Below are 24,159 nucleotides of genomic sequence, written 5' to 3'. Positions count from 1 at the left end.
TTTCCACTCCCTCCTCTACTGAAACTGCTCTCTCAAATACCAGAAGTTACCAAGAACCAAAGTTACCAGAAATTACTAGGAACCAAAATCAATGGCATTTGCACAGTATATATGCAGTGCCTTTCTGAACCCTCCCATGTTTGTCCCTTGTCCCTAGATTCTCCACTCACCTAGTTCACGGACATGTTATCTCCCCCCTCCCTACCTCTGTACATACTTCAAATCATGCCCCCCCTCTTTTTTTTCCCTCCCTTCCACTAAGTGTCTATCTCTAGATTTTACCCTTTTCTGAGACTTTCCCATCCACTCCAAATTCAGAGATAATTTCTAACTAAATGTTTTTCTGCCATGGACCAAATGTTCGTGTTCTCCTCAAATTAATTAGATCAGTTGAAATTTAATCCTCAGCGTGATGGTGGGGCCTTTGGGAAGTGATTAGTCATGAGGACAGACCCTTATGAATAAGATTAATGCCCTTGGGACGCCTGGGTGGCTCAGTTTGTTGAGCATCCGACTTCAGCTCAGGTCATGATTTCATGGTTCATGAGTTCGAGCCCCACATCAGGCTCTGTGCTGACAGCTTGGAGCCTGGAGCCTGCTTCAGATTCTGTGTCTCCCTCTCTCTCTGCCCCTCCCCCACTCACACTCTGTCTCTCTCTCTCAAAAATAAATGTTAAAAAAAAAAGATTAGTGCCCTTATAAAAAGAGACCCCAGAGAGCTCCACCACATGAGGACACAGTGAGAAGACAGCATTCCATGTACCAGAGGGGGCTCTCACCTTACACCAAATCTGCCACCACCTGGATCTTAAACTTCCCGGCCTCCAGAACTGTGAGAAATAACTCCTGTTGTTTATAAGCCATTCACAGTTTGTGGTATTTTGTTACAGCAGTCTGAGTTGTCAGAGACATTCTCCAACCTATATATGTATATGCAGGCATTCTTCCAGTGCCTGTGGAATACGGCCACATGGACCATACTGCTTGTCCTCTAAACTCAGCATGTTCCAAACCAAAATGATGAGATGCTACTGAAAACCTGCTTCCCTGTCTCTCTTAATGGCATCATTTTCCCCATCACCCTTATCTGAAAACTTAATGTTCCCTCCATCTTTCTCCTGCCTTTACTTTTTGGTGTGCTGTCAAGCTAAATCAATTTTATCATCACAATATCTTTTGAATCTGTAACTTTTCCCCAGCACTTGTCTGAATAATGACCTCATCTGGGATTGCTGCAACAGCTCCTCTAAATGATCTCCCTACTTCCTACCTCTCCTACCTCTCGCAGCTCCAAGTCTCCCTCAACACTGCTGTCAGGTTACCCTCCCTAAACATGCTTTTTTTTATAACTCCACTTCTCAAAACTCCTTCAAGATTCCCTATTGCTTACTCAATTATTTATAAAATTGTAATCTGGCCTTCACTCCCTTCCATAATTTAAAACCATCCAGCTTTCTCTCTTCATCCTAATCTCCGACCAAACTGCATTGCTCATCATTCCACCCCCAGGTTTTTGCCCAGCTGTTCTCAAATCTCAAACTTCTTTCTCTAAACTCTGTCTCTTACAAACCAAATTGTTTGCTGCTTGTCATGTGTTTCAGACCACATCTAAGCTTGAGCTCACGATGTTCTCCCTTCACATTTGCGTCTCCACTTGGCCAAAATTTACCTATCCTTTATGGCTCAGATCAATTCACCCCAACTCAAGCAGGAAGGAATTTCTCTCCTATGGATTTGACTAAAGCAATCACTTCTAAACAGAGCTCCAGGCATTCCTTGGAGCAATGATTCTCACCCCTGGCTATACATTAGAGTCATCTGGGAGATTTTAAAAATCCCAAAGCCCAGGTCACATCCTGAACCAATTAAATCACAGTCTCTAAGGGTGAGACTCAGGCATCAATATTTTTTTAGACATCCCCAGGTAATTCCAAAGAGCATCCAAGATTGCAAACCATAGGCTTAGAGGAAGTTTAGGGACCACAAAGAGAGGAGGAGGGGAGCCTATGGCTTCAACTAGAGCAACTTTTTATTTTTCCAACGTTTATTTATTTTTTTGGGGACAGAGAGAGACAGAGCATGAACGGGAGTGAGGCAGAGAGAGAGGGAGACACAGAATCTGAAGCAGGCTCCAGGCCTGCTGGGGCTCAACGCGGGACTCGAACTCACAGACCATGAGATCATGACCTGAGCCGAAGTCGGACTCTCAACCAACTGAGCCACCCAGGTGCCCCAGGGAGATTTTATTTCTTAAGCTGCATGATGTTCATTAAATTACTTTGTAATATACCTGTGTCAAGATTGAGAAATGCTGAACTAGACCATCAGCAATATGTGACACAGTCGAACACTTCTTCCTCCTTGAAATGCTTTCTTCACTTTAATACTCTTTCTGGATCCAACTAAAAAAAAGTATTGTATTCCCTAATTCCTTACTTGCTGCTCCTTTTGTCTTCATTGACAGCTCCTACTCCTCTTCCAGACACCTACATATTAGAGGGCTTCAGGACCCTTCCCTTGATCATCTGCCTAATCCAAGCTCCCACAGCTACCATTGTCCCTTGACTAACCCCTTAACTGGATTTTCTGCTTCCATTTTTGACTGATACAGTCCATTCTCCATGCAGAAATCAAAGTGATCTTGGGGCACCTGGGTGGCTCGGTCAGTTAAGGTTCGACTTCGGCTCAGGTCATGATCTCACGGACCGTGAGTTCAAGCCCCGAGTCGGGCTCTGTGCTGACAGCTCGGAGCCTGGAGCCTGTTTCAGATTCTGTGTCTCCCTCTCTCTCTGCCCCTCCCCTGTTCATGCTCTGCCTCTCTCTGTCTCAAAAATAAATAAACGTTAAAAAAGAAAAAATTAAAAAAAAAAGAAATCAAAGTGATCTTTTATTATACATCTTGCCCAAGCGAGCACCAGAGTGATCTTGTAAATTACCAGATGCTATCACTCACCTTGCTCAAACCTTCTGGTGGCTACCATATATACACTTAGAATAAGATCCAAAATATGTTGGCCTATGAAGCCTACCAGACCTTGTTTCTTCCCCCACCTCCTTGACTTCATCCCCTCCCACCCTTTGCCTTGTTTACTCTGCTTCACCCACTCTGGCCTCCTTGCTGGTCTCTGAGCCGCTAGGAATTTAACATAAAAATCCAATTCCTTTCTGCCTAGGGCCTTTGCACTCCTGTTTTTGTCTTCCTGGACACTCTTCCTCCAGTTATCTGAACGCCTGCTCCCTTGCTCATTCATGTCTTTGCACAAATATACCTCTACAAGGAAGCTTCTCCTCATCATGATTAAAAACAGCACAAGGGGCCTCAATCGATTAAGTGTCCTACTTCAGCTCAGGTCATGATCTCATGGTTTATAAGTTCGAGCTCCATAATGGGCTCACCGTTGTCAGCAAGGAGCCTGCTTCAGATCCTTCTCTCCCCCTCTCTCTCTGCCCCTCCCATGCTCTCTCTCTCTCTCTCAAAAATAAATAAACATTAAAAAATAAATACAAAACAGCCCTGTGCCTGGTATTGTGGTCATAATGCATGGCCAAGATTCGGTAAAGAGCAGCTCTTATCATTAAACATTTCACTGTGGAAAAGTCTGCCTTTCACTGCTTCATCCTGCCTGAAAACCCTGCCTCTAATACAACCCTAAAATGCTTTGGGAGCAGAGGAGGGAGGAACAATTTTGACATAAATCCCAGCAGAACTAAAACCACAGAAACCACCAAAGCTAAACAGAAGGGGAAATTTATTTAGCCTTTGGAAAGCTAGAATTTTTGTCTCTCGTGCTGATGATAAATCGCAGAGAGAAACTGCAGCATATGGTGCCATGTGGTGAGTATGGAATGCAAGGGAATGTGAGGGTATAAAAAATTCCAACCAGCTTGATGCCTGGTGACAGGGCAGCCCGCATGGGATATTGAGATCTCTGAGAAAGCTGAGATTGACAAGCCAGAGATGAATAATACTGGATGTAAAGTGGCTTTCATTTCCTTATCTCTCCTGACTTGTATTGCTTCCTTCACCTGCAATAAAAAAATTCCTGCAATCTCTGCAGGTCAAAATCATGTCCATCCTCCATGACTCAACCCTCTGGACTCCTTTTCAGATCACCCCCCAGTTGGAAATAACCTCCCTGCCACTTATCAGTTGTATGCTTGCCTCTGGCTTTTGTTAACTATGACCTTACCCTACTAGACTGCTGGTGGGGCTCTCTCTATATTTCTCTCTGTGTTCCATTGACAAGTTCTGAGTACTCAGTAAAGATTATTGAATGAATAAGAATCTTACTTCACCCATTTAGAGGGCAGGTGCCATATGCTTTGTGTGTATGGAGACAACAAGGAACAACCACCAGCTCACAAATTATCTTGCACCAGTTCCTGAACCTCTTCTCTCAGCTTCTGCCATCAGGTTAGATCTTTGATGATGGCAAAACAACGTCCCCATGGAGCAGAAACAGACCCATAAATACAGAGGACAAACTGATGGCTGCCAGAGGGGAGGAATGCAAGGAGATGGGCAAAGTGTATGAAGAACAGGGAATACAGGCTCCTAGTTGTGGAATGAATAAGTCACAGGGATTAAAAGTTCAACATAGGAAATACGGTCAATGCTATTACGATAATACTGTATAGTGACAAACGGGCTCTACACTTGTGGTTGAGCGTGGCATAACATATAGACTTGTCCAGTCATTACATTGTACACCTGAAACTAATGTAACATTGTGTGTCAACTATCCTTCAATTAAAACACACACACACACACACACGCACACACAAATGCCCTTATAAGAGAGGGCAAGGAGAGCACCAGAATATGGCCAGATACTCTGAGTTACCTTGAAAAGAGATGACTCAGAAAAAAGAAAGAAGAAAGAAGAAAGACAGGACAGAAATGACACCAGGTGGGGTTTAAAAACAATTATTTACAGGTAAATCCTCACAAACTTGTCATATGTGGAGATTTCCCTCAGAATGATCTTCAACAAGGCATTAAATGTCCTTTATAATGACTTGGATGAAGGAAGAATTATTCCAGAATAGGGTCTATTGTCTATAATCACAGATTGCAAAAGCAGTGACCCCACCCTCACCCCAAGTCCTTCCATTCTCCCAAGATGTCTCTCTGACTTTCTTAACACAGAGTCTCCTATGATCTCATTTCCTTTCCAGAGGTTCCTGTGTGCTACTCCCTCCCATCCCTTTCACCTGAGACAGGAGAAATGTCTTAGACACAAGGTAAGTCATGTTCCAAAGCACCCATACAATTTGGTGCTATGAGGTTAGTCCCTGAAACACCAAAAGAAGAGGGAGAGCAGGAGACACTTGTAGTGGGAGGTTGGGATTGAATCTAGTCACTTGGAGAAGAAAGTTCCTTTTCATCTCTTTCCCTCAAGGCTGCTCTTCTTCCAGTTCATTCTCAAATCTTTAGGGGAAAGAGAAAGATGAGAAACAGTGTTCCTTCCTCACTCTTCAGTCCAAGCCTCTACCCCAACAGGTAAGCAAATTTTCACTTGTCATCCTCTTTGTGTCCTCCTCAGACTCAGATCCCATGTTCTCTAGTCAGGCCTGGGGATATAATCCTCCTAGTGTGTTTCCCCACTTCTTCCCCATTCCTTAGTGATTATCCCTAGAGAGCGGAGCCCCCGCATGATGAGGCTCAAGGGGCAGGGAACCAGGAGAGAGCAAGGAGTGAGTCAGTTAACATTCATGCAGCAACACTTTGGGGAAGAACCTATGCTTTTCCCCATTTCTGAGTCTTCACATCTTTGTCCCTTCCTACTCCTCTGTTTCTCAAGCTGAGACCTGGGAAACCTAAAGATCCATGGATTCCTCCTCTGAGAATTCCGAGTCTTCTTACATAAAATTTAAATGTGTTTTCATTTTGATGAAATTCAAATTTTATTTATTTAAAAAAATATTTTCGGGACACCTGGGTGGCTCAGTCAGTTAAGTGTCCCACTTTGGCTCAGGTCATGATCTCACAATTTGTAGGTTTGAGCCCCATGTCTGGCTCTGTGCTGACAGCTCCTGCTTTGGATTCTGTGTCTCCCTCTCTCTCTGCCCTTCCCCTGCTCACCCTCTGTCTCTCTCTCTCAAAAAATAAACATTAAAAATTTTTTAATAAAAAATAAATAAAATTTTAAAAATATACAAAAATATTTTCATTTTGGATGATTTGGATTACTTTCTTTAGGAATTTATGTGCCTATGCTTGTATTTGTTTTTATAGTCACAATGGTGACAGGGGATCACCTGAAGAGACAAAGTCGACCACTTAATTCAGTGGTTTTCAATATGGGTTCTATAGAACTGAGAGGTAGTTCTAACTCATTCTTTGAATGTCAGTAAGAATGTCTCATCCCTAAGGAATATCTCCTAATCCTTCATCCACTCTCATAGCATCTCACACTTCTCCGTGCTACTGTAATTACTATTTTCTTGACGGACTAGAAGTTCCATGAGAGCAGAGACTGTGTCTATCTCATTCATCTATGTACCCTCAATTCCTAGCATGCTGTCTGGAACATAGCATGTGCTCAATAAGCATTTGTTGAAGGAGGAAGGAAGGAAGGAAGGAAGGAAGGAAGGAAGGAAGGAAGGAGAAACACAAAAATATAGAGACAAGGCCTCTGCCCTCTCGAGTCTGTTGGAACTGAAACATACACACACAAAACAATAAGAGAACATTACAAAGCAATACATTTGTAGCAGAATACAGTTTCTTTTCACTGAGAGAAGCTGATCTTTGAAGGGTCATCAGAGTGGCCCTCTCAGTTAAGGCATACAACACAAATTAGCAAACTTTGTCCATGGATTAGGGTGTAATCAAACTTTTGCGACTCATTCTAGACTTCCTGCCTTTTCAAAAAAACCCTAGAAATGGAAAGGGGGAAGGAGAGAGGGAGAAAATGTGGATTAATTTTCAATAGGAGCCTGGGCTTACAATGGAGCCTGGGATTACAAGAATCAGACTATTTAGCCATAGGGGAAAAAATAGCAGTGGACTAAGGTTATTCTGACCCAGAACCCAGAAGTAAAACTTGAGAAAAAGTCTAGGTTAATGACCTGAGTCTCAACACAAAATGGAGAGGACTGTTCTGACACAATTCTGTGCCTAATGAGGAAACTACCTCCCCTCCTGGCTGTCCTGGCATGGTCTTTGTAGTCTGGGACACAATGGTAGGTTGTTAGAGAGTAAAGTGAAGAAGTAGCCAAAGTGAAGTACTGAGAATGGGATTCTCCTTCTCTGAAGAGCTGTGGTGGCCCAGCCAGTGCTGGGAGCTGGTCAAGCAAGGCTGAATCACACTTTTGTGTGGGACCTACTTCTTTTATTAGAAGGAGGAAGAGGACCAGTTTTCCATCCAGTGACACGCCCAATGGAACAGGTTATGCTAGTTATATATACAAAATACAGGACCAACTGAAGGGGCACAGAGCAAGGGTGGAGAATGGGATGAGGTTATTCTTGAATCATATCATTCAAAGTGTGGTTCATGGACCAGCAGCATCACCATTCAAGAGCTTGTTAGGAATGCAGAATGTAGGGGTGCCTGGGTGGCTCAGTTGGTTAAGTGACCGACTTCGGCTCAGGTCGTGGGTTCAGGCCTGCGTCGGGCTCTGTGCTGACAGCTCAGATCCTGAAGCCTGCTTCAGATTCTGTCTCCCTCTCTCGTTGCCCTTCCCTGCTCATGCTCTGTCTCTGTCTCTCTCAAAAATAAATAAACATTAGGGGCGCCTGGGTGGCGCAGTCGTTTAAGCGTCCGACTTCAGCCAGGTCACGATCTCGCGGTCCGGGAGTTCGAGCCCCGCGTCAGGCTCTGGGCTGATGGCTCGGAGCCTGGAGCCTGTTTCCGATTCTGTGTCTCCCTCTCTCTCTGCCCCTCCCCCGTTCATGCTCTGTCTCTCTCTGTCCCAAAAATAAATAAACGTTGAAAAAAAAAATTTAAAAATAAATAAATAAATAAACATTAAAAAAAATTAAAAACCCTAGCAAAATAACATCATCACTCTTCACAGAACTAGAACAAACAATCCTAAAATTTGTATGGCACCAGAAAAGACCCCAAATAGCGAAAGCCATCCTGAAAAAGAAAACCAAAGCAGAAGGCATCACAATCCTGGGCTTCAAGATGTATTAAAAAGCTGTAATCATCAAGACAGTATGTAAACATCAAGACTGGCACAAAAACAGACACTTAGATCAATGGAACAGAATAGAAAACCCAGAAATGGACCAATAAACATATGACCAACTAATCTTTGACAAAGCAGGAAAGAATATCCAGTGGAATAAAGACAGTCTCTTCAGCCAATGATGTTGGGAAAACTGGACAGCAACATGCGGAAAAATGAACCTGGACCACTTTCTTACACCATACACAAAAATAAGCTCAAAATGGATGAAAGCCCTAAACGTTAAGACAGGAAGCCATCAAAATCCTAGAGGAGAAAGCAGGCAAAAACCTCTTTGACCTCGGCCACAGCAACTTCTTACTTGACATGTCTCTGGAGGCAAGGGAAACAAAAGCAAAAATGAACTATTGGGACCTCATCAACATAAAAATCTTCTGCACAGTGAAGGAAACAATCAGCAAAACTAAAAGGCAACCGGCAGAAGGGGAGAAGATATTTGCAAATGACTTATCAAATAAAGGGTTAGTATCCAAAATCTATAAAGAACTTATCAAACTGAACACCCAAACAAACAAATAACCCAGTGAAGAAATGGGCAAAAGACATGAATAGACACTTTTCCAAAGAAGACATCCAAATGGCTAAACAGACATGTGAAAAAATGTTCAACATCACTCATCATCAGGGAAATACAAATCAAAACCACAATGAGATACCACCTCACACCAGTCAGAATAGCTAAAATTAACTCAAGCAACAACAGATATTGGTGAGGATGCAGAGAAAGAGGATCTTTTTTTGCACTGCTGGTGCAAACTGGTGAATCCACTCTGGAAAACAGTATGGAGGTTCCTCAAAAAATTAAAAATAGAACTACCCTACAACCCAGCAATTGCACTACTAGGTATTTATCCAAGGGACACAGATGTGCTGTTTCAAAGGGGCACATGCACCCCAATGTTTATAGCAGTGCTACCGACAGTAGCCAAAGTATGGGAAGAGCCCAAATGTCCATGGACAGATGAAGGGATAAAGAAGATGTGGTATACATATACAATGGAGTATTACTCGGCAATCAAAAAGGATGAAATCTTGCCATTTTCAACAACGTGGATGGAACTTGAGGGTATAATGCTAAGCGAAATTAGTCAGAGAAAGACAAATATATGACTTCACTCATATGAGGACTTTAAGATACAAAACAGATGAACATAAGGGAAGGGAAGCAAAAATAATATAAAAACAGGAAGGGGGACAAAACATAAGAGACTTAAAAAAATTTTTTTAATGTTTTTATTTATTTTTGAGAGACAGCAAGACAGAGTGCAAGCAGTGGAGGGACAGAGATAGAGGGAGACACAGAATCCAAAGCAGGTTCCAAGCTCTGGGCTGTCAGCACAGAGCCTGACACGGGGCTTGAACTCACAAACCATGAGATCATGACCTAAGCCAAAGTCAGATGCTTAACTGACTGAGCCACCCAGGCACTCCAAACATAAGAGACTCTTAAATATAGAGAACAAACTGAGGGTTGCTGGAGGAGTTGTGGGTGAGGTGATGGGCTAAACGGGTAAGGGGCATTAAAGAAGACCCTTGTTGGGATGAGCACTGGGTGTTATACATAAGGGTTGAATCACTGGAATCTACTCCTGAAACCATTATTGTACAATATGCTAACTAACTTGGATGTAAATTTAAAAAAAGAAAAAGAAAAAAAGAAAAATGCAGAATGTAGGGCCCAACCCAGACTTCCTAAATCCAAACCTGAGATTTAAGTTTCCCCAAATGATATGTATGCACATCAAAGTTTAAAAAGGACTAAGATTTCTTCAGGAAGAAGACTTGAAAGGCAGTGATGAGTATGAGGGAACAGGTAAGAAGCTTCAGGTGATCCCAGGGAATCCCTATCCCAGGACATAGGGGCAAATGAGGAAAAAGAGGCCTGGGGGTTTCTCTTGCAGCACCCTGGACTGAATAGGTTAAGGAGTAGGTTGGATGGCTCTGGCTGGGAGCCCTGAACATAGGGCACGGGTGGGCCTGGGTCTTCACCTAAAAAGATTGCTACCGCCATCAGTCACCGCTAGCTCCGTCATTCCCCCGCTCTCCCTCCTGAGCCCCAGTCTCCCATTTCAGGACTTCTCCAGACTTTTAGTCTCAATGACCTGACCAGTCGGACCTCGCTAGCTCGGTTTGATTCGGCCAGGTTCGGTTGCTAAGGCCTACAGCTTCCCGGTTGCGGGGGGGGGGGGGGGGGGGGGGGCCGGAATGATGTCACGTCCAAAAGGCGGGCTAACCAGGTCTCTCCCTCCGCCGGATTGGTTGACAGGAATTTGATTAGATTCGCAGCCTCGCGGGCTCAGGGTTAGCTGTTATTGTCCCCAGATGCCCCTGGCCCACGGCCGTCTTCTCCCCGTGGAGCAAGACTCTGAGGACAGTACTCAGGAAGCACTTAGCTTCGGAAGGAGAGGTGATCCGAATGGTCCGGATATTGCCACCAGGCTAGGCGTTTCGGCTGCCCAGGTACTTTTTGACTCGATCGGGTGTCCGTAGTTGGGGCGGCTCCCCGAACCGCAGGGATTTGTGGAATTTATAGTTCTGCATTAGTTCTGGATTAGTTTTGGGTGGGCCGGAGGCTCTAGTCCGACAGGGATTTTTGGAGAAAGAAAAAAAAAAGACTGAGGACTGGGGGCCTGGGTCCCAGGACAGGGGAGGACAAAAAGGACGTCTAAGTAAGAATTCTGCCATTACCATTGTTTTGGTGTTCTTTTTAGGTGCCGACCTGAAACTGATCCACCCCTTTCTGACCAAAACTATTCACCCACGGTGGATTCACCCACGGTGGAAGGGACCAGGCAGCCAAATGGAGATGCCACCAGTCAATCCAGTGGGAGAGAAGGACACCTCTCAACTGCAACAACAATGGGAAAAGAACCCCCAGGAGAACCTTGATTCAACTACCCAGATCAAGCAGCAGTCCCCAGACCCTCCTACTGAAATCCTTGAGCTGAGAGTGAGCCCAAATCAAGCCAGCCAAATTCTAGAGAATTCTCAAGGAACTGAAAAACTGGCCGCTGGACTTCAAGGAAACTCTGCTAAGTCTCGTGGATCAACCAGTGAGATGCCAGAGCCCCTTCAAGCTTCTGATCTCTGGTACTGTCCGGATGGGAGCTTTGTTAAAAAGATCATAATCCGTGGCCATGGCTTGGACAAACCCAAGCTGGGCTCCTGCTGCCGGGTACTGGCGTTTGGGTTTCCTTTTGGGTCAGGCCTGCCAGAGGGATGGACCGAGCTAACTATGGGGTTAGGCCGATGGAGGGAGGGGACCTGGGGGGAACTCATAGAGAAATGCTTGGAGTCCATGTGTCAAGGTGAGGAGGCAGAGCTTCAGCTTTCTGAACACTCTGGACCTCCTTTCAGGCTCACACTGGCCTCCTTCACTCAGGGCAGGGACTCCTGGGAGCTGGAGGCCAGTGAGAAGGAGGCCTTGGCCAGGGAAGAACGTGCAAGGGGCACAGAATTATTTCGAGCTGGGAACCCTGAAGCGGCTGCCAGATGCTATGGACGGGCTCTTCGGCTGCTGCTGACTTTACCCCCACCCGGCCCTCCAGAACGAACTGTTCTTCATGCCAATCTGGCTGCCTGTCAGTTGCTGCTAGGGCAGCCTCAGTTGGCAGCCCAGAGCTGTGACCGAGTGCTGGAGCGGGAACCTGGCCATTTAAAGGCCTTGTACCGAAGGGGGGTTGCCCAGGCTGCCCTTGGGAACCTTGAAAAAGCAACTGCTGACCTCAGGAAGGTGCTGGCGGTAGACCCCAAAAACCGGGCAGCCCAGGAAGAGCTGGGAAAGGTGATCATTCAGGGGAAGAAACAAGATGCAGGGCTGGCTCAGGGTCTGCGCAAGATGTTTGGCTGATTAAAAGTTAAATCTTAAAAGAGACAGGAACCTGTGAATTGTGGTTTATGCCGTGAGATTTTGAGGGGACCAAGAGGGAGGGTTTCAGCCATGTCCCATTCATTCCTAGCTTTTGCTTTCTTAGGGGAGGTAACAGTGGACTCAGTGCGCCTCCTTCCCTCTTTTACCATTAAAAGCCATATGATCACCTGTGCTACATTTTGGGGGGGCTTATTCATATCCGAGGATAAATGGACGATACATAAACTTCTGAATTTAGGATTGGGGGAGATGGCGGGCCTTTAAATCCCGGGAACTACATCTCCCAGGCTTTCTCGTTGGGTCCCGCCCGGCGCATGCGCAAACTATACAGCCCGGTTCAGCGGGAGTGCTGTCCTTCTGCCGTGCTCCCATTGGCCCACCCTATCCAGCGCTCTCAAGTATTCAGCACCCAGGTCTCTTACTGGTCGGTAGAGCTTCCGGGACACCGCCCCCTTTTTTTAAGAGTCAACTGATTAGTTGATGATGGGGAGAGGCGGGTCTTGGGGACCGTCTCATGGCTGGGGGGCGGGAGGGAAAGATGGCGGAACTGATGCTGCTCAGCGAGATTGCGGACCCAACACGTTTTTTCACCGATAACTTGCTGAGCCCGGAGGACTGGGGTCTGCGGAGTGAGGCCTGGGGGAGGGAGGAGGGCTGTGGCATACTATGCTTTTGAGGCACGCAGGGAGGAAGCGGAGGTCCATAGAGGAAGGCTGGGCAAATACGGAATCCATCACCCGAAAGAGGGCGGAGCAGGGGGGCTCGTTGTGCATTCGGGGGGATGCGGGAGTTGGGAAAGACCTCTGCTCCCTGCAGAAACATCGAGTTGTTCCGGGGTGGGGGAAGGAGGAGCTGAAGTTCTTTGGCTGTATCACGTTTCAAGTGGGCGGGCGGTAGGTCTGGCCGAGCCGAGCCAATGAGGGAAGGGCCCAGGGCTGTGTGTAGATCTGTAGGCTGGGCCACCGGACGACCCCCTGATGCTCTTCATCTCTTGCAGACAGCACCTTGTATACTGGCTTAGATGATGTCGCGGAGGAGCAGACGCAGCTCTTCCGTTGCCCAGAGCAGGATGTCCCGGTACTGCTTCTCTAGCCTTGTCTCTAACCTTTGGGGGTCGGGAGTTGCCCCGGAACAAGGACTCAGCCCCAAGCCAGAGCTCATGAAGCCGTTGCCTTCACATTCTTGCCGTCTAATGTCCTTCTTTATTCAGTTTGGCAGCAGTTCCTTGGACGTGGGGATGGATGTCAGCCCTCCTGAGCCACCCTGGGACCCCCTGCCTATCTTTCCAGGTAAGATATCCCTTGTGATTCCTGCATCCTTACAAAACCCTCTCTTTCCACTGTTTTCCAGGAACTACACACTCCCCTATATCCTCACACCTCCTCTTCATAAGTGCCTGTGCACTCCTCTTTCCTTCAGCCCCTTATGTGTTCATTCCCCTTTGCCCCAGGTGAGGGGATCCTCACCTCCAAGGCTTTGGGCACGTTTTGGACTCTTCAGGCTCTGCTTCCTGGTTATTCCCCAACCCCTTTCTTCCAGATCTTCAGGTGAAGTCTGAGCCGTCCTCCCCCTGCTCTTCTTCCTCCCTCAGCTCTGAATCATCGCGTCTTTCCACAGAGCCCTCTAGCCAGGTGAGAGAACCATCTCCTTCCTTCTGCTGTTTGTGGCAGGGATGGTGTTCCAGTCCCTTCATGCATAGGTGCTGAGAAAATGTTTTGTGTGCTATGGGTCATGGAGTAGTAGTGGTGCCTTTGGATTTCTTTAATATCCTCATTTTCCATGTCTCCTCTGTGGTTGTCTGTAAGTGAAGATGGAGTCATTTAATAACTAGAGATATGTGGCAGCCATGGTGGGGCCAGGAAGAAGAGAGTTGTTAACTGCTGAGAATTCTGAAATTGCTCTTACCCCAGTTGTCCATTCTAAGGCAATATTTGAAATCATGAGACTTCATCAACCCTCCCGGGAATAATATAGAGAAAACGAGGGGCCAGAGACAGCTTAAGGAGATATTCAGTAAAACCAGAATGTCAAATAATTAGTAATTAGTAAAACTAGTCAAAAATTAGTAAAAACTTTTGTTCTTACTCTTGCTCTCAACACCTTCCTTGTTTTATTTTTTCTGACCCCCCACCACTTCACCCAACTCTCACCCAGGTCCCTGCTGTAGGGGAGGTGCTGGTTGTGAAGACAGAGTCCTTGGCACCCCCACTCTGCCTCCTAGGAGATGATCCAACATCCCCATTTGAAACGGTCCAGATCAATGTGGGTCCCACCTCTGATGACCCCTCAGGTAATAACAGCCTGCTACCACCCCCAGGCTTTACCAAGGCAGGGTAGATGGGAGAGGGGCTTTACCAAGGCAGCAGGAGAGAGAGAGAGAGAGAAAGCAAGCAGGGGAGGGGCAGAGAAAGTGGGGACAGAGGATCTGAATCAGACTCTGTGCTGATAGAGGAGAGCCAGAAGAGCCTGATGCCATGTGGGGCTCAAACTCAGGTACCCTGAGATCATGACCTGGCTGATGTCAGACGTTTAACTGACTAAGTCACCCAGGCACCTGTCCCCCCTGCCCCGGCCCCGTTGCTTTGCATTTTTAAAAAACTTGTGGACAGTACTTTAGGGCATATTTATTTCCCACCCCTGAAGTTTTATTATAAAAAATTTTCAAACATACAGAAAAGTTGAAATTCCATATACTCAACTCCTAGATCCTACAGTTAACATTACTTGCACTATTTCACTAAGTGTTACTAAGTTTATTTACTCTTAGATGTTTACCCAGTAAACATTTATAGAGCACCTACTCCATGCCACATACTGGACGGGGTGCTGGGAATGCAAGATGAAGAAGATGTGAGCATCATGCTGACCCAAGAATCCTGTAGTGTGGAGGGAGGGGAAAGACAGATACCAGTTGCTGCAGGTGTGGGAACTCCAGGATAGACATCGCAAGGTGCCATGAAAACTCATAAGAGGGGCAGCTCACCCTATTGGGGCTGGATCAGTGATGTGCTCCTGGAGGAAGCATTTCCTGAACTGAGTTTGAAGGACACATAGAAATTAGGCACAAGATGAATGTGGGGACTGTGGCATGTGCGCACACGTGTGTGTGTGTGTGTGTGTGTGTGTGTGTGTGTGTGTATCTAGGGAGCTTGTATCTCCTCAGAGTGGATGTGAGGAGGGAGTGGGAAATGGCAAGAAAGTTGCAGAGGCTGCAGGCCAAGTGAGAACCGTGCTAAGGGACTCTTAGCTTTTATCCTATGGGCAGTTGGGAGACTGAAGAATCGAGCAGGAGAACAGTGTGATTAGGAAGCTGACTCTGGTGACAGAGTAAAGAGAATGGATCATGGAGAGGCAGGACTGGATATAGTTCCTCAAGAAAGATACTTGGATTCTGAAAAGAGGCAGAAAGAATGACATAGAATGGAAGAATTGCAGTGACTTCCTGTGTAGGATTTGATGCCAGAGTTTCATGCTAGGGCAGATAGGTATTGCAAGAGCACGAGCCCCCAGGCCAGGGAATGTGCTGAATTCACTGTTGTGGATTACAAAGCGCCTTCAGGGTTTCCTGGCACTGCCTGTCTTTGGCAAGGGAGCCCAGTGATGCAGTCCATTCTGTTTTCCTCCCCAGCCTCAGGGCAGGGCAGATTAGTATAGAAAATGGATTTGGAGAGAGAAACAGATCACATTCGCCAACAAGATAAGGATATAAACCTTGACTGTTGAGGACTTTGCAAAGGAGTCGATTCTCCCCTTGTATTTAGGTTATCTTCTGAGGGCCTGTGCTTTACCCATCAGTTTGATAGACAGGAAGCATAAAACATAATCTTTGCTTTTGGAGAGTCTCATGAGTGTCATAACACGTGGTTAATAATCAAATAGTGATCATCTCTGAGGAGGGATCCAGGTGGCTGGTAGACAAGAAAGGGAAGGAGATCCACTTCACTGAATTACCTTTTGGTCCTTTGGAGTTTTGTGAGTATATTACCTATTCATAAACATAAGTTGAAATTTTTAAATAGCAATATTGGCAGTTCTATAATTAAGTACCCAAAAGAGTTGTATGGACCAAAGGTAGCGGCAGACTGTTGACCTTGGGGTTGAATCTGGCCCTCAGATGACTTTTATTTCACCCACATGGGGTGACCAGCAAGTCTCACAGATGGATTTAACACAGGCCAGGAAGGCTCAGAGGTGACTGAGGCTTTGTGATTTGGTGCCTGGGAGCCTGACGGAGTAAAAAAGGAATTTGTGTGAAGGGACAAGCTGTGAGCCCCATTTAAGGCCAGCTTGAATTTGGGTGGGTGGTGGGGCACAAGAAAGGAATGACCAGCAGGCACCTTGGGAGTCAGGATTGGGACACAGGGGAGCAGTCAAGGGTAGAAATTCAGACTTGGCTGCTGTCAGCATAGAGACAGCTTCAGGAGCCAGTGAAGGAGAAAGGAAAGTTCTGGGCAAAGAGGTAGGAAGAGAGCCAGCAGGTCAGCAACCCCATAGTTCTCTGCCTTCTGGATTGCATGCCTAGGGCCAGAATAGTCTTAGTTTTTGGTACAAGGGGGAAGGACCATGTCTTCCATCCCCTATCTTAATCCTCTTCTCCTTCAGTGTTTATCTGATACCCAGCATTTTATATTATCCTGACACCCCACAGATGTCCAGACCAAGCTAGAGCCTGTCTCTCCATCTTCCTCCATCAACTCTGAGGCTTCCCTGCTCTCAGCAGAGTCCCCCAACCAGGTGAGCATCAACCTTTCTTACTCTCTCCAGACATTCCAGTGAGCTCCTTCTGCCTCTCAGAGGTATGAAAGCATTCTCTTCTTCAGCTCCTTCTCCTTGATATCCCTCCTGACTCACATATCTTTTGGAATGCCCAACACAGGGTTTTATAGGAGAGGAGGTACTGGAAGTGAAGACAGAGTCACCATCCCCTCAAGGGTGTCTCCTGCGGGATGTCCTAGGCCCCCCACTTGGAGGTGTCCAGATCAGCATGGGCCCATCCTCCGATGGCTCCTTAGGTAATGGGGCAAGCTGATATGTTGGGATCCCCAGCAAGAGGCCTCTAGTCCTGACATTCCTTCCTTTCTTCCTTTTCCCTTCCTTCAGGCAAAACCCTGCCCACCCGGAAGCCACCGCTGCAGCCCAAACCTGTGGTGATAACCACTGTCCCAATGCCACCCAGAGCTGTGCCTCCTAGCACCACCATCCTTTTGCAGCCTCTTGTCCAACCACCCCCAGGTACTAAAATAGGAGAGAAGGAGCCGGACTGGATTGACTTTCTCGGGGAGCTCACAGCCATTGAGGCTCCCAGCCCTTGGGTGCTCAGGTACGGGTATGGACACAAGAACAGCTCTCACCTCCTTCTCCTGCTCACTTGCCCCAGTGTCACCAGTTGTCCTCATCCAAGGTGCTATTCGGGTCCAGCCTGAGGGGCCGGCCCCCCCTGCTCCAAGGCCTGAGAGGAAGAGCATTGTTCCAGCTCCTATGCCTGGGAACTCCTGCCCACCTGAAGTGGATGTAAGTACTGGGGAGGAGAGGAGTAAGACTAGTAATGGGGAGGAGGTCTGCCATGGAAGAGAGAATTGTGGAATGAGGAGGGATCGAAAAGTGAGGAAGCAAAGCCATAGATGATCCTGAAGGTCAGAGTGGATCCCTGTTTATATATGAGTATCAACTCTGTAATTTTAGGATCCTTAGTTTTGCTAACACTGAAGATGGAGAAATGGCATTGGTGTCAGTAAATCTAAGGCAGGGGACCCATACTATGTTATGGTTGTGGCAGTAGTTGGAAGAGGGAGGCTGTTTCCTAGGGGAAAACCAGGTAAAGTGTTCTTTAATTATGGCAAAGTTAAAGTGTGGGCCCTAAAAAGAATTGAGAGGAAGGAAGACCCCACCCACCAAGGAAAGGAACTGAGTTTGCACCAGGAACCAGGATGGAGGAAGTCCTTCTACAGTCTGACTTCTCTCAGCTCTGAGGGACAGGAGCAGGGAGTGGTTGAGAGAAGGGCTCCTTCTGTGGAACGTTTTAGCAGAGAGGAATAACCCGTCTTGGCTGTGTCGGTAGAGGTCAGGAAGGGGATAGAGTGGCCAGTGTGAGCATTGAGTAATCAGTTCCTGAAGTTGGGAGGCATAGTTCCCCTCTCCCACCCCTCTGTCATTCCTTTTCTGATCCTCCCGGTACCCTAGGCAAAGCTGCTGAAGCGGCAGCAGCGAATGATCAAGAACCGGGAGTCGGCCTGCCAGTCCAGGAGGAAGAAGAAGGAGTATCTGCAGGGGCTGGAGGCTCGGCTGCAGGCTGTGCTGGCCGACAACCAGCAGCTCCGCAGGGAGAATGCTGCCCTCCGGCGGCGGCTGGAGGCCCTGCTGGCCGAAGTAAGATGGTCCGTCCCAGGGAGGCTCCTGGGAATACAGGCAGACTCCTTGGGGATGACTCACCCCCTCTCTCATCTCTCTCTCTCACCTTAGAACAGCGAGCTCAAGTTAGGGTCTGGAAACAGGAAGGTGGTCTGCATCATGGTGTTCCTTCTTTTCATTGCCTTCAACTTTGGACCTGTCAGGTGAGACCTTCCCTGCCTCCCCCAAAGCTTCTGGGTAGAGCCCACCCTCACAGCTGCCTGCCTGCCTGCCTTGGCACAGGCCCTTTCATTCCACTTACACTCAGGCAGCACAGCTGTCCTCAGCACCCACGGGGCATCCAGCCAGTCCCTTCTCCTTCCATCATTTCTCTCAAATGGTGTGTCCTGGAGCAGATGGTGGTAATAACAATGGTAAAGATAGTGACTTTTAAGTGCTTGCTGAGTTCCTCGTGCTTCCTGGCTTTATTAGGTAGCGATGGTTCTCATTCCCGTTGTACACATGAAGGGATTCGCTCTGCAGGATAGATTGGAAGCCAGGCAGGCTTTCTGCAGAGCCCATGATCTTAACCAGCCCCTGGACCAAGCTGGAATTCCTTACTTGATCCTTCCTCATCCTCAGCATCAGTGACCCTCCTCCAGCTCCCATCTCTCCTCGGATGAGCGGAGAGGAGCCTCGACCCCGGAGACACTTGCTGGAGTTCTCAGCGCAAGAGCCGGTCCATGGAGTTGAACCCCTCCAGGGTTCCTCCCTGGGCCCTGCGGAGCCCCAGCCCAGCCCCCCAGGCCGGCCAAGTTTCAGGTAAGGAGAGGGCCCTCTCTCTTTTGGGGATGCTGAGTGTATCTCCTCTCCAAAACTTACTTTTTCTTCCTAGGGGTACCAGAGTTCTCCTGCCATCGTTGCCTGTTCTTTTGGGGGAGGGGCATGGGGTAGCCTCTAATCATTGCCTCCCCCCTGCCTCACTCCAGGAACCTGACAGCCTTCCCGGGGGGCAGTGCCAAGGATCTGCTGCTGAGAGACCTGGACCAGCTCTTCCTCTCCTCTGATTGCCGGCACTTCAACCGAACCGAGTCCCTGAGGTGTGGGGGATCCCCAGCTGGGGCATCTTCCCTGTCCTCTGAGGCCCCCTCCACAGGCGGCCTGGCTATCCCTGTGTCCTGAAGTACCAGCTCTCCCTGCCCTCTCTTCCCTCTCCTGTGGAAAATGGGAGCTCTGGCTCCTTACAGAGGTGTTACCCCTCTGTTTCCCTAGGCTTGCGGACGAGCTGAGCGGCTGGGTCCAGCGTCACCAGAGAGGCCGGCGGAAGATCCCCCAGAGGGCCCAGGAGAAGCAGGTAGGAGGGGCTAGGGCTGGTTCAAGGAAGGCCACTGGAAGACTAAATGTCCTGGGGATTTTGAGGGAGCATCTCATTGTGGAGGTTTGAGGGATCATTTGGGGGAAGTGGAGGGGTGGGTGTGAGGTGGCATCAGCTTCCAGGGGCCGTCTGTCTCTTTCCCTTTTCCCTTCACCCTCTTCAAATCCTTAGATACTTCTCCTTCCAGAAGTCTCAGCTCTGGAAGAAGTCGCCTCCAGTTAAGGCAGTTCCCACCCAACCCCCTGGGCCCCCAGAAAGGTGAGTCTATGAGGGTGCTTGTCTGTTACTAAGGGAGGTTTCACTCTAAAGAGCTACACTCCCAGGAGCTATCCTGTGTCTGTCATCATTGCCACCAATGGCGTTATGCCTCCCTCATCCACTGGGGTCTCATGTCTTTTTCTCTTACCCTCTCCCATCTTACCCGGTGGGGACTGGGCATGGGGCTTAGTTTCTCCCAAATCCTGTTTCCCCTCCTGGCTAGGGATTCTGCGGGCCAACTGCAGCTATATCGCCACCCAGACCGTTCGCAGCCAGAGTTCCTGGATGCAATTGACCGACGAGAAGACACATTTTATGTTGTGTCCTTCCGAAGGGTGAGTCCTTCCCTGCCCCATCCCTGTCACCCTGCGCTCTCCAGCAATCTGTCTTCAGGCTGAGGCTATAGAGTAGAGGTGGGGAGAGCCTGTCCACATCTTTTCCTCCAGCCCTCTGGCCCGGCCCCTTTGTTTCTCAGGACCACTTGCTGCTCCCTGCCATCAGCCACAACAAGACCTCTCGGCCCAAGATGTCCCTGGTGATGCCTGCCATGGCCCCCAATGGTAATTCTCTCCCTGCCAGATCTGGGGAGGGGTCCTGAAATCGAGGAATGGGGAGGTTCTGATAGGGAGATCCAGCATGAGGAGCTGAGGGGGAAGTGGAGAGAGGAGTGGGCCATTCCAGAGAGAGACTAGACTCCTGGATGAGAAGATGCAGGAAATGGATGGAGAGAAAAACCGAATGCAGGAGACATGGGAGGAAGACGAGGGTGCAGGCCATCCCTTGGTGACGGTGCTCAAGGAGGTATGGGCAGAGGGGGTGAGCTGGGAATGGCCAGATTCTCACCTTCTGTGTTCTCTTGCTGTCCTTTCCTCTGTGACCTCAATCATATGTGTCCTCTGTGACTCATCGATGTCATTTGCTTTTCCTGCCCCTTTCCTCTCCCTGCACCAACCCCATCCCTACCCTCTCATTCAACTCCTGCTATGGACCGTCTCCTCACCATTGCCCCTCCCTCCCTGCCCACCTCTACTTTTTTCCTCTCTGTTTGCCTGCGCTTCTCCTCTTTCTTAACTCTCTCCTTCTCACAGAGACCCTGTCAGGCCGGGGGGCTCCAGGAGACTATGAGGAGATGATGCAGATCGAGTGTGAGGTCATGGACACCCGGGTGATTCACATCAAGACCTCCACGGTGCCTCCCTCGCTCCGAAAACAGCCATCCTCGACCCCAGGCAATGCCACAGGTGGCCCCTTGCCAGCTTCTGCAGCCGGCCAGGCACGCCAGGCCTCCCACCAGCCCCTCTACCTCAATCACCCCTGACCTGTGCAACTCACACTGACTTAGAGCTGGTGGTGGGGGACGGGAGGTGGGGGGTGACCAAGTGGGTTTTTTCTAAGTTCTCTGATCCCTGGGCTTGGGGCAATTGGTAAAGGAAAGACAGGGTGTGGGGTTAAGCCCTTATTTGGGGGTGAGGGGGTTTACCTCTCTTCTCACCCCTTTTTGGAATATAGGGCTCCTCTCATTTCTCTGAACCCCTAATTCCTGCTTCTTTCGAGATTAAGTTTTGGGGTAGGTGGACTCCTGCACACTCTTTATTCTTTTGTTTCTCTGTTTAGGGGGTGGAGGTGGGAATTTGGTCCCCGGGAGGGACAAGGGACATTTTTACATTTTGGAGCTAGTTACTGGGAGTAAAGGAGGGATGGTGGTGGGAGATCAGGTTTATGTATATGTATACCTTCTTTTTTATTATTAAATAAACAACTTGGAGGGAGTTGAAGGAATGGTGACTGCCTTCCTGGCTCAGGACGGGGAATTGGGGGAAAGTGGCTTCTGTACTGACAGTATATCAGACAACCAAGCACTGAAGACATAGCTGGCTCTGGGGTGGGATGGGTGTGGGATCCCAGACCTCATGTCATTCCCTTGTCCCCGCCCCTACAACACTGGGGCATGTCTGTGTCTAGTGGTGGGAGCGGCGGGGGGCGGGGGGGATGAGGATGGGATGTCTCCTGGCATGACAGCCCTGAGGATACAGATCCCTGGAATGTGTCTGAGTAAACAGGAAGGACAGGGGGCCCCACGCCCTTTGGGGTAAGCAGCGTCCCTGGGTCTCCTGCATTCTAGCAGGTTCTCCCTCCCCTCCCTTGATTTCCAGGACGAGCAACTTGAACAAACAGCAGAGCTGGGGCCAGAAGGCTGTGAGCCAGAAAGGAGGGGCCACAGTGGAGAAGGGGGCAGTGTTTGGAGGGAAGGGGAGATGTTCAAGAGCATCTTCTTAGCCCTAAACTTGGGGAGACTGAGACTTGTGAGTCCAGGTGAAAGAAAAGGATGAGAACTGACCTGGCAGGAAAGGCTGTGCTTCTAATTAGGAGGAAGGGGAAGAGGACAGGGTGAGGGGCCAAATCTCACTCAAGCTGGGGGGATCCCATCGGCGGCTCCTGTCCAGCAGCGCCTCAGGCCTGGCCCTGCAGGAGTGTCCTGGGTCAGCTAGAGGGCGTGGGCTGGGCCTGGGCTCAACGCCCAGATGACTGGACAGGGGCCGCCCGGGCCACAAGCCCAGGCCTGAAGGAGGAGGGGTGAACCTCACGTGTCTAGCCAGGCTCCCCCACTCCCCATTACTGTGTTTGGGGTGAAAACAGACTGAGTAACTATGGCAACCTGGAACCAGGGCTCCCAGGAACTAGGCCTCTCCTCCCTCCAGAGCACAGCCCTAGCTTCTCGGCTTCCCTGTCCCCACATCCCTCGAGGCTTATCCAGGCCCAGTGCAAGAGCAAGGATTTGGGAGACAGATCACCTGAGTTGGATTCCCTGCTTTACCTTTCATTAGTGGATGCCCTTGATATGTAACTTAAACACTTGGGGCCTTAGTTTCCTCATCTGTAAAGCAGAATACTCCTACCTACTTCTCAGGGTTGGTGTAAGGGTAAAAGATATTCACAGTGCCTGGTCCCTGGAAGGTGCACCTGTCCCTTGTTCTTTACACCTTTCTCTTTCCATTTACACTGTCCTTTTCTCCTCTGTTCCACTCTTAATCCCAACTGGGTTCATCACTGTTTCATTGTCCCATCTCTCTCTCTGTACTGACCCCAGCTCAGGAAAGTGCTTGAGTGTTGGCATCTCAGACTTGGGGCCCTGAGGTGGGGCCTGCAGCGCATCTGGCTGAGTGGCAGGGGACAGCTGGCACCTTGATGTGAACTGGCAGTCGGCACTATTGGCCCAGTGAGTGGAGTGGTGGAAAGGATCAGGAGAGGCATGGAGCAGGGGTGTGCAAGGCAGGAAGGTGAAGGCAGGTCAGTCTCTGGCTGCCTCCCTCCAGGCCCATGTGGCTCTGCAGCCACAGCCTTATCCCAGGCCACCTCAGTGTATGGCCACTGTCACTCCTGCACCTCCTGTTGGCCCCTCCTGTCCCAGGCCCACTTTGTCTTTCTGTTGGGCCGCTTTCCTTCCTCAGGATCCGGCCTTTTGTTCCTCTTATCCTCCCTGACCCATTGCCTCTGCCTCTTTGCACCAAATTCCTTTCCTTTCCCACCTCTCTTTGCCCTCTGTCCCACTGGGAGCCCTCACCTTCTCTTTTGGACTCTTCAGTCTATGTTCATCTTGTTGTTTCTTGTCCCTTTTGTGTTTTGCCCTCCCTCCCTCCTGTTCCATTCTCTCTTCCCTTTCTTTTTACTTGTTCTTCTCACCTCCTCCTGCTGCTGACCCTGTGCTCAACTCCTCCCTTTTCATGCCACCCCCTCCCCGTTCCTGTTCCTCTGTCCACATTCCTTGTCCTGTGGGGCGACTTCCTCTCCTCTCCCCCGCTTCAGCCCTCTCCCCCTTCCTCCCCCTTCACCACTGCAATCCCCCGTCCTCTTCCCAGCTGTGGGGGCCAGGACTAGAGAGCCTAATGCTTGCCTCATCGTTCTGCTATGGCTTCTGGATACAGCACATCTGGATTCGGGGGCCCAGATGTGTGGTTGCCACAGCGACCTCGGTCCCTCTGGTAAATACAGGCGCCCACCCGCCCCAGAGCAGAGAACAAAACAATTGTGTGACTTTCTTTTGTCACGAGATAGAAATGTCCTCCCCCCTCCCTTCTCCCCACACCCGCGTCTCCAGGCAAAGGAAGTTTTATGGGTCCAAATCCTT

The 24,159-nt window shown here is 48.9% G+C and overlaps 2 protein-coding genes across 8 annotated transcripts; both read left to right on the top strand.

The window, feature by feature from the left end:
* The first annotated feature begins 10,482 nt into the window (after positions 1 to 10,482).
* Positions 10,483 to 12,495, top strand: FKBPL (FKBP prolyl isomerase like). The gene is made up of 2 exons (XM_047859811.1): positions 10,483 to 10,662; positions 10,914 to 12,495. Exon 2 carries the CDS (start codon positions 11,003 to 11,005, stop codon positions 12,050 to 12,052), a length of 1,050 nt encoding a protein of 349 aa, XP_047715767.1. The 5' UTR covers positions 10,483 to 10,662; positions 10,914 to 11,002; the 3' UTR covers positions 12,053 to 12,495.
* On the top strand, positions 11,886 to 21,802 carry ATF6B (activating transcription factor 6 beta). Of its 7 annotated transcripts, none has more exons than XM_047859801.1 (19): positions 11,886 to 11,986; positions 13,071 to 13,150; positions 13,284 to 13,362; positions 13,613 to 13,704; positions 14,228 to 14,363; positions 15,953 to 16,045; positions 16,722 to 16,807; positions 16,950 to 17,085; positions 17,174 to 17,305; positions 17,451 to 17,584; positions 18,254 to 18,439; positions 18,533 to 18,624; positions 19,043 to 19,222; positions 19,390 to 19,500; positions 19,673 to 19,754; positions 19,963 to 20,033; positions 20,257 to 20,368; positions 20,509 to 20,593; positions 21,122 to 21,802. In XM_047859801.1, the coding sequence occupies exons 3-19, from the start codon at positions 13,311 to 13,313 to the stop codon at positions 21,349 to 21,351; spliced, it is 2,010 nt and encodes a 669-aa protein (XP_047715757.1). In that variant the 5' UTR covers positions 11,886 to 11,986; positions 13,071 to 13,150; positions 13,284 to 13,310; the 3' UTR covers positions 21,352 to 21,802. The 7 variants fall into 7 exon arrangements, with proteins under 7 accessions (XP_047715757.1, XP_047715754.1, XP_047715756.1 ...); XM_047859798.1 differs by lacking the exon at positions 11,886 to 11,986 and adding an exon at positions 12,550 to 12,693; XM_047859796.1 differs by lacking the exon at positions 11,886 to 11,986 and adding an exon at positions 12,570 to 12,702 and having other exon boundaries at positions 19,966 to 20,033.
* The last annotated feature ends 2,357 nt before the right edge of the window (positions 21,803 to 24,159 follow it).

The sequence above is a fragment of the Prionailurus viverrinus genome, chromosome B2, assembly GCF_022837055.1.
Source record: "Prionailurus viverrinus isolate Anna chromosome B2, UM_Priviv_1.0, whole genome shotgun sequence".
Lineage (NCBI taxonomy): Eukaryota > Metazoa > Chordata > Mammalia > Carnivora > Felidae > Prionailurus > Prionailurus viverrinus.
The sequence above is the reverse complement of the archived record's forward strand: the minus strand, read 5'-3'. Positions and strand labels throughout refer to the sequence as shown.

What these genes read in the sequence shown, in the direction of transcription:
- FKBPL (XM_047859811.1), top strand. Translation starts at nt 11,003, where the DNA reads ATGGAGATGCCACCAGTCAATCCAGTGGGAGAGAAGGACACCTCTCAA.
- ATF6B (XM_047859795.1), top strand. Translation starts at nt 12,588, where the DNA reads ATGGCTGGGGGGCGGGAGGGAAAGATGGCGGAACTGATGCTGCTCAGC. An exon ending in GGAGGACTGGGGTCTGCGGA is followed by an intron (nt 12,703 to 13,070) that starts GTGAGGCCTGGG and finishes CATCTCTTGCAG; the next exon opens with ACAGCACCTTGTATACTGGC. An exon ending in TCTTGTCCAACCACCCCCAG is followed by an intron (nt 17,306 to 17,450) that starts GTACTAAAATAG and finishes CACTTGCCCCAG; the next exon opens with TGTCACCAGTTGTCCTCATC.